This window comes from Priapulus caudatus, unplaced genomic scaffold (genome assembly GCF_000485595.1).
Source record: "Priapulus caudatus unplaced genomic scaffold, Priapulus_caudatus-5.0.1 Scaffold2123, whole genome shotgun sequence".
NCBI classification, from domain to species: domain Eukaryota; kingdom Metazoa; phylum Priapulida; class Priapulimorpha; order Priapulimorphida; family Priapulidae; genus Priapulus; species Priapulus caudatus.
In genome coordinates, this window is record NW_014579184.1 from 2,038 (window position 1) to 10,952 (window position 8,915).

At 61.4% G+C, this 8,915-nt stretch overlaps 1 protein-coding gene across 1 annotated transcript in view; it reads left to right on the forward strand.

The window, feature by feature from the left end:
- Nucleotides 1-246: 246 nt before the first annotated feature.
- The window catches only part of LOC106818264 (protein RUFY3-like), a gene marked incomplete at its 5' end in the record, with an annotated part of 18,534 nt that continues 9,865 nt past the window's right edge, over nt 247-8,915 (forward strand). The window contains 3 exons of the mRNA XM_014822985.1: nt 247-286; nt 6,944-7,027; nt 7,592-7,782. Of these exons, the coding sequence (XP_014678471.1) occupies nt 247-286; nt 6,944-7,027; nt 7,592-7,782 (315 nt within the window). The remainder of the gene's footprint in view (nt 287-6,943; nt 7,028-7,591; nt 7,783-8,915) is intronic.

Sequence of the window (8,915 nt, forward strand, 5' to 3'; positions counted from 1 at the left end):
CTCCTCCTCCTCCTCCTCCTCCCATATCGCCCTCCTCCACCTCTGCCTCCTCCTCCTCCCCCTCCCCCTCCTCCTCCTCCTCCTCCTCCTCCTCCCCGCTCCTCCTCCTCCTCCTCCCCCTCTTCTACCTCCTCCTCCTCCTCCTCCTCACTCCTCGCTCCCTCCCCCCTCCTCCTCCTCGACTCCTCCTCCTCCTCCGCTCCTCGGTGACGCGTGCGGTGACGGTGTGAACATTGCGTGTTTCAGTGACTACTACGATGCTGACGCGTTCATGTGTTGCGACGAGGGCATGATCTCCTCCTCCTCCTCCTCCTCCTCCTCCTCCTCCTCCTCCTCCTCCTCGCTCCGCTCCTCCTGCCTGCCTCCCTCCTCCTAGCCTCCTCCTCGATCCTCCCTCACCCCTCCTCCTCGCTCGGTGACGGGCGTTGCGGTGACGGTGTGAACATTGTGTCGTTCAGTGACCTACTGACGATGCGGACGGCGTTCATTGGTGTTGGCGACGAGGGCATGAGTCTCCTCCTCCTCCTCCCTCTCCTCCTCCTCCTCCTCCTCCTCCTCCTCCTGCTCCTCCTCCTCCTGCACCTCCTCCTCCTCCTCCTCCTCCTCCCCCTCCTCCTCCTGCCTCCTCCATCCTCCTCCTCGCTCGCTCCTCCTCCTCCTACCTCGCTCCTTGGTGATGCGTGCGGGACGGTGTGAACATTGCGTGTTTCAGTGACTCTACAGCGATGCTCGACGCGGTTCATGTTGTTGTGAGGAGGGCATGATCTCTCCCTTTTTCCTCCTCCCTCTCCTCCGTCCTCCTCCTCCTCCTCCTCTATCCTCCTCTCGCTCCTCCTCCTCCTCCTCTCTCCTGCCTCCTCCTCGTGACGCGTGCGGGTGACGGTGTGAACATTGCGTGTTTTCAGTGACTACTACGATGCTGACGGGCGTTCATGTGTTGTGACGAGGGCATGATCTCCTCCTCCTCCTCCTCCTCCTCCTCCTCCTCCTCCTCCCTCAATCTCTCCTCCTCCTCCTCTTTTCTCCTCCTCCTGCCTCACTCCTCCTCCTCTTCCTTGGCTCCTCACAATCCCTCCTCCTCTCCTCCTCCTCCTCCTCTTCCTCCTCCTCCTCCTCGCAACTCCTTCCTCCTGCCTCCCTCCGCTCTTTCTCCTCCTCTCCTGCGGGCTCTTCCTCCTCCGTCGCTCCTGGCCTCTCCATCGCTCCTCCTGCGGCTCCTCCTCCTCGCTCTCCTTCCGGTCCTGCCTCGCTGGCGAGCGACTCCTCGCTCGGCCCCCCTACCTCCCCGCCTCGCTCCTCCTCCTCTGCCTCCTCACTACCGCCCTCCTCCTCGCGTGCATGCCTCCCGGCTCGCGACCGGGCGCGGCGCCTCCTCTGCCTGCGTACCTTCTGCTGCGGCCTCCTTCTGCCTGCTTGTCTCCTCGCTCCTCCTCCTACCTGCCAGGCGCCGCGATCTGTCTCCATCCATCACTGCCCCCTCCTCCGCCCTCGCGCTCGGCACGGCGGTGCCAACTAACTCAACGTCTCGCTCCTCTGCTCTCATCGCTCCCTCGCCCTCCTCCTCCTCACTCCTCTCCTCCTCCCACCTCCTCCTCTCTCCACCTCCTCCTCCAGCTCTGCCTCCTCCCATTCACTCGCTCCTCCTCCTACCTCCTCCGTGCGCGCGTGCGCGAGCTGACGCGGCTCCTCCTCGCTCCCTCGGCTCCCTGCGCCCCCTCGCGCCTGCCTCCTCCTCGGGCAACCTTCCTCCCCTCCTGCGCTCCTGTCCTCGCGCCGTCCGTCGCTCTCCGGTGCCTCCTCCTCGCTGCCTGCCGTCCTCCCGCCTGCCTCGCGTCCGCCTCCGTCCACCGTCCCCTCATCCTCCTCTTCCTCCTCCTCCTCCTCCTCGCTGCCCCGTCATCACTGCTCACCATCCATCAGCTCCTCGCCCCTTTCCTTGCCTCCCTCGCCGCGTCGCGTTCGTGTGGTGCGATGGGGGTGCGCCTGCCTCTCCTCCTCCTCGGCAGCTCCTCTCGCTCCATCCTCCGTCCCCCTCCTCCATCCTCCTCCATCCTGCCTCCTCCACCTGCCTCCTCCACCTCCTCGCCTCCTACCTCCCTCCTCCTCCGCTGGCTCCCCTCCTCCTCCCCCTCGTCGCTCGCCGCTCGCTCCTCCACCTCGCTCGGCTGCGCTCTTCCTCCTCCGCCATCTCCTCCTCCGGGGCGCCGCCTGCCTCCTCCTGCCATTCCTCCCTCCTCCCCCTCCTCCTCCGCGCGTCCTCTACCTCCTCGTGCCTCGTCTCCGTTCCTTCGGACTCGGCACCTCCTCCTATCTCCTCCTCCATCGGCTCGTCCTCGCGCTCCTTCCGCGCGTCCGTGGGGGCACCCGTCCTGCCTACGGCGTCGGCTCGCTCCTGCTGCTCGGGCTGCGGGCTCCTCCGCTGCTCCATCCTCCTCCTCCCTCCTCCCCTCCTCGCTCGCTCCGTCCCCTCCTCTGCTCCGCATCTGGCGGCACCCCCTCCTCGACTCCCCGCTCCTGCCTCCCTCCTCGCTCCTCCTCCTCCTCCTCCTCGCTGCCTCCTGCGCTCCGCTCGGTGATGCGTGCGGGTGACATGTGGGTGGGGTGTGAGACATTGCGTGTTTCCAGTTGACTACTATTGGACGATGACCTGAACCGCGTTCATGTGTTGGCGACGCCAGGGCATGATCTTCCTGCCTTCCTCTGCACCTCCTCCTCTCCTGCCCTCCTCCTCCTGCCCTTCACTCCTCGTCTCGCTCACTCCTTCCGTCCTCCTCGGTGACGGCGTGCGTGAACTGGTGGAACCATTGCGTGTTTCAGTGACTAACTAACATGCGGACGCGTTATGTGGGTTGTGCGACGAGGGCATGATGCTTCCTCGCTCCTCGCCTCCTCCTCCCTCCCCTTCTCGCTCCTCCTCCTGCCTCCTCGCTCCTCCTCCTCCTCCTCCTCTCTCCTCCTCCTCCTCCACCTCCTCGGTGACGCGTGCGGTGATGGTGATGAACGATTGCGGTGTTTCACGTGACTACTACGATGCTGACCGTTCATGAGTGTTGCGACGAGGGCATGATGGCTCTACTCCTCCTCTCTCCTCCTCCTCCTCCTCCTCCTCTCCTCCGTCCTCCACCTCCTCCTCCTCCTACCTCTCCTCCTCCTCCTCCTCCTCCTCGTGATGCGGGTGGGCGGTGAGGTGTGAACATTGCGTGTTTCAGTGACTACTACGATGCTGACAGCGTTCATGGTGTTTGGCGACGAGGGCAATGATGCTCCTCCTCCTCCTCTGCCTCTCTCCTCCTCCTCCTCTCCTACCTCGCTCCTCCTCTCCTGCCTCCTCCTGGCCTCCTCCTCCTCGGTGACGCGTGCGGTGACGGGTGTGAACATTGTGTGTTTCAGTGACTAGTGTACTACGATGCTGACGCGTTCGGATCGTGTTGTGACGAGTGGCCATGATCTCCTCGCTCCTCGCTCCTCCTCACTCCTCCTCACTCCTCCTCCTCCTCCCCTCCTCCTCCTCCTACCTGCCTCCTCCTCCTCCTCCTCCTCCTCCTCCTCCTCCTCTCCTCACCTCCACTCCTCCTCCTCAATTCTCCTCGCTCCATCCTCCTCCATCCTCGTGACGCATGCGGTGACGGTGTGAACATTGTGTGTTTCAGTGACTACTACGATGGGCTCGACGCGTTTCATGGTGGTGTGCGGATCGAGGGCAATGGATCCTCCCTCCTCCTGCGCTCTCACTCCCCCTCCTGCCTCCTCCTCCTCCTCCCCTCCTCGCTCGACTCCTCCTCCTGCCTCCTCGGTGACGCCGGCCGTGGCGGTGACCGGTGGTTGAACATTGCGTGTTTTCAGTGAGTCTACTACGATGCAGGCGACTAAGCGTTATGGGGTGTGCGACGAGGGCAATGATCTCCTCCTCCTCCTGTCCTCGCCTCCTACTCCTCCTCCTCCTCCTCCTCCACTCCTCCTCCTCCCCTCTCCGCTCCATCCTCCTCCCACCTCCTCCTCGGCGTGCCTCCTCTCCTCCTCCTCCTGCTCGGTGACGCGTGCGTGACGTGGTGAACATTGGCGTGTTGTCAGTGACGTACGTACGGATGCTGAACGCGTTCATGTGTTGGCGACGAGGGCATGATCTCGTCCCGACTCCTCCTCCTCCTCCTCCTCCTCCTGCCTCCTCCTCCACCGTCCTCCTCCTCTGCCTGCCTCCTCTCCTCCTCCTCCACCCCTCCTCTCCCTCCTCGCTACCAACCTCCTCGGCGGGCTCGCTCGGGCGTCGTGATTCGGGCGTGGGGCGCGGTGACATGCAAGGTGTGAAAGACATTGGGCGTGTTTCAGTGGACTACTCACGGATGGCGGACGGAGGGCGGTGGTCGTCGGGGGGAGCTGGTTGACGACGAGAGCGAGTGGGAGCGGGGTCGTCACTCCCGCTCCTCCTGGGCTGCTGCGGCCACGCCCGCCCTCCGGCGGCCCCTCACCGTCTCCTTTGCTGCTTCGGCCTGCGCGTGCGCTCCCTGCCTCCCGCCTCCTCCTCGCGGTACTCCCAGCCCTCCCCGCGTCCCGCCTCGCTCCTCCTCCTCCTCCTCCTCCTCCTCCGCGTGCCTCCTCCTCCCCCGTCGCGTGCCTCCTCCTCCTGCGGCTGCGCGTCCAGGCAGTCCTCCTCCTCCCCCGTGGCCTGTCCTCCTCCTTCGGGTGGCGGGCGTGGCGGGTGACGGTGTGAACATTGCGTGTTTTCAGTGACTACTACGGCCGGAACCGAAGGTCTCGACTCCCGCGCGTTTCATGGGGTTGTGCGGACGCGGGCAGGGCGATGATCTCGCGTGCGGCAGGCGCGGCGTGCCTCGCGTGCCTGCGCCCCTCAGCGTGCCTCCTCTCTCCTCCGCCCTCCCTCCTCCTCCTCCTGGCGCGCGCCGTCCTCGGGGCACCTTCCTCTTCTCCAGCCTCTCCTCCGGCCTCGCGTCCCTCCCTCCTCGGCGGCAGCGGTTCCTCGTGCTCGCGTGCGTTTGCTCGGCGCGCGCCCCCCTCGCTCCTCCTCCACTGCGCGTGCGCTCCTCCTCTCCTCCTCCTCCTCCCTCCTCCTCCTCCACGCTCCTCCTCGGTTGAGGCGTGCGGGTGACCCGGTGTGGAACATGCGTGTTTCAGTGAGACTACTGGACGATGCGATCGGCGTTGCATGTGTTTGCGACGAGGGCATGATTCCTGCCTCCCTCCTCGAGCCTCCATCCTCCCCGCCTCACTCCCGGTCACTCGCTCGCTCGAGCTCCACAGGCGCGGACCCGTGCGGGCTCCCTGTGGTGGCCCTCTCCTACCCGTCCTCCTCCTGCCTCCTGCCTTCTCGCCTCCTCCTCCCCTCCTCCTGCCTCCTCCTCCCCTCCTCCTCCTCTCCTCCCCTCCTCATCGCTCGACTTTCCGCTCCCTCGCTCCTCGCTCCTCCGTAAACTACCCTAACGCGGACTGCGCGGGCGTGGCGGCCCTTGGGCGGCGGTACCGTAAGCGCAAGCACCCCGTAAGCGGCGCTGCCCGTAAAGCGCTGCCGCTGCGGACGTTCGGGGCGAATAGGGACGAGGGGTGGGACGTCGGTCCTCTGCCATGCGCTCCTCCACGCTCGCGTCCCCCTCCTCCTCCGGTCCTCCTCGCCTGCTCCTTCGGTGACGCGTGCGGCTGACGGTGTGAGACCATTGGTGTGTGTTCAGTGACTTACTACGGACGGAGGCCCATACGGGACGGGGCGGCGGCGTTCATGTGTTGCGATTGAGGGCATGATCCTCCTGTCGGGAGTCGCTTCCTCCTCTCCTCCCCTCCACTCTCCTCCTCTCCTCCTCCTCCTCCACCTCCTCCCCCGGCTCCTCCTCCTCCTCCTCCTCCTTCCTCGATCGGTGACGCGTGCGGTGACGGTGTTGAACATTGCGTATAGTCCTCAGGTGGACTGACGTACGATGCTGAACGCGCGTTCATGTGTTGCGACAGAGGGCTGATCTACCTCCTCGCTCCGTCCTCCCCGTCCGTGCGCGTCCAATCGCTCCCCCTTTCTCTCCTCGATCCTCGCGCCTCGCTCCTGCCTCCGCGCCCTATCGACGTCAACCATCGCTCCTCCTCCTCGGCTGCGAAGGCTCCTCCTCCTCGCCAACTCCCTCCCCGGGCTCGGGCGGCTCCTCCTCCTCCTCCTCGAGCTGGAGCCTCGGCTCATGACTTCACTCCCTGGGAGAGCTGCATGACTCGCGTCCTCGGTGATGCAGATGCGGGTGAGCGAGGTGTGGGAACGAATGTGTGCATGTTGTCAGGTGAGCTACTGACGATGCGTGCAACGACGTCGATGGGAGGGCGAGGGTGTTGCCGACGAGGCGCATGGATGCTCGTGTGGCGGTCCTGTCTCTCCTCCTCTACCTGCCTCCTCCTCCTCCTCACGATACCTCCTGCCTCCTCCTACTGCCTCCTCCTCGCTCGCTCCTCCTCCTCCTGCGACGCGCTCCTCCTACCGCTCCTCCGTCCTGCCACCTCGCTCCTCGCTCCTCTCTCCTCCTCCTCACCCTCCTCCCTCCTCCTCCTCCTCCTGCATCTCCTCCTCCTCCCGGCTCCTCCTCCTCCTCCTCCTCCTCCTCCTCTCTCCTCCTGCCACCTCCTCCTCCTCCTCCTCCTCACCTCCTCCTCCTCCTCCTCCTCCTCGCTCGCTCCTCCGCCCTCCTCCTTCCTGCCTCCTCCTCCCCCTCCTCGCCTCCTCCTCCTCCTCCCCCTTCCTCCTCCTCCTCCTCTCCTCCTCCTCCTCCTCCTCCTCCCTCCCCCTCCTCTCCAGCCTCCTCCTCCACCTCCTCCTCCTCCCTTCTCCTACCTCCTCCTCTCTCCTCCTCCTCCCCTCCTCGTGACGCGTGCGTGACGGCGTGTGGAACATTGTGTGTTTCAGTGACTACTGAACGATGCGACGGCGTTCGATGGGAAGGATAGGGTGACGTGCGACGAGGGCATGATCTTCTCCGGTCTCCTCGTCGGCCTCAACATCATCGACTGCAACTTCTGCCTCAAGGAGGAGGACCTCGACTACCAGGTAACCTTCTCCCCTTCTCCCCCTCTCCCTTCCCTTCCCTTCCCCTTCTCCCCTCTCCCTTCCCTTCCCTTCCCCCTCCCTCGCCTTCGCTCTTCCTCTCACTTTTCCCTCCCCGTTCCTTTTCCCCTCTTCTTTTGCTCCCTTTCCCCTCCGCTTCCTTACCCGCTCTTCTTTTGCTCACCCCTTTCCCCCTCCCTTCCTTTACCCCTCCTCCTTTCCGTACCCTCCGCTTTCCTTACCCCTTTCCCCTTCCCTCCATTTCCTCCTCCCTCCCCTTCCCCCTCCTCCTCTCTCGCTCCCCATCCTTGACGTGTAACTCAGCGCTGCTTGTTAACAAGGTGTATCAGCTTATTCGAGAATCGTTAATTTTTCTCATCGAAAATTTTTCAGGCCGGAAAAAAATCTGGAGAAAAAATATTTCGTTTTAGAAGAAAAAAAAACGAAAAAAATGTCGAGAATTAATTGCCATCGCGCCGTACTAGACTTTGCGACAGCCGGCGAAGCTCCCACGTCGCTCCGACGAAACATACTCAGAGAGCGTGCGTTCTGTCTTCGTTGTTACAGCTTGGAGTCATCGACTTCAGCCTCTATCTGAAGGACAGCATTGTGCAGCAGGGGCCCCTGAAGGCGGGGGGCGCGCTGTGCGAGGCCGGAGATCAGACACCAGGTGGCGCCGCCGCGGTGGCGGATCCGGCGAGCATGACTGCCGTGCTCGACCAGAAGAACTACATTGAGGAGCTGAATCGACACCTCAAGTAAGCGCCCCCTGGTGGCGGGATGGGGAACGAGCGGCGTGCGTGCGGTGTACGCGTGTGTTGCAGAGGAGCATTTGAACGGCATTTACAGGAAGTTATCGGCAATAATAGGCGAAAGAGAGTAGAGAAACATTAAGACTTTGGTAGCAAATACATTTCGTGTTTCTTTAGCATTATTTGTCTTTATTGAGAGTACGTTCCAAGTGCCTGTGCACTTGTTCGATGCTGGGGATGGAGATCGAAACCCACAGATTAATCACTAGATGATCGTTAATACGCTGCTGTCATCTGTGTGTTGAATCGCTCACCGTCCTACTAGTGATGGGAATCGTTTGGAATTTCATCATCGATCATTGGTTGCACCCAACCGATCAATGATCGAAGATAATCGGTTGAATGTTATTGATTGGTTCCACCAGATATTGAAATACATCATATATCATATAATACAGTAGTTTTTATAATACAATATTCTAAAAGCTATGTAACAGTATTATACTTGCTTATGTTTGGTGTAGGTTAGATTTAAGCTGTAAAGTAACCGAAAAAACACAACAATGAAATAAAGAGTCAATGTTTGCACATTTTATTGAAAAAACATTTTTAATAATTACATTTTTTTTTTTGGATAATTGATTATTTATTTTCACAATCGAGCGCTTTTGATTATAATCAATAATCGGGACATCATTATATCCTACTGTCACCTTCCTTCTTTTCGCTGAATCGGGCTGGCAGTGAGGGGTGACGACAAATTAACCGCAAAGTCCAGAGTCATAATACTTCGCTCATTTACCTGTCGGAGCTCCCTGATTTAACATAAGCACGGAGTCGTGTGACTCCCTGAAAGATTCTGCTATACTAACTTACGTACATTTCAGATCACGGCCTCGCGGAATTGCCGTATTTTTTCAGCAACATGTCCAAGAAATTTGGCAGACATGCGATCCGCATGAATCTTCGAAATAGCACGATGTCGTTATTGTTAATATCTTTAGCTTGACTTCAGACTGCGGGACTCCCTCATTTTGCTGCGGCACTCCCATCTTTTTGCTGCGGACTCCTCTTTTTTTGCTGCGGGACTCCCTCTTTTTCTGCGGAACTCCCTCTTTTTGCTGCGGACTCCATCGCCG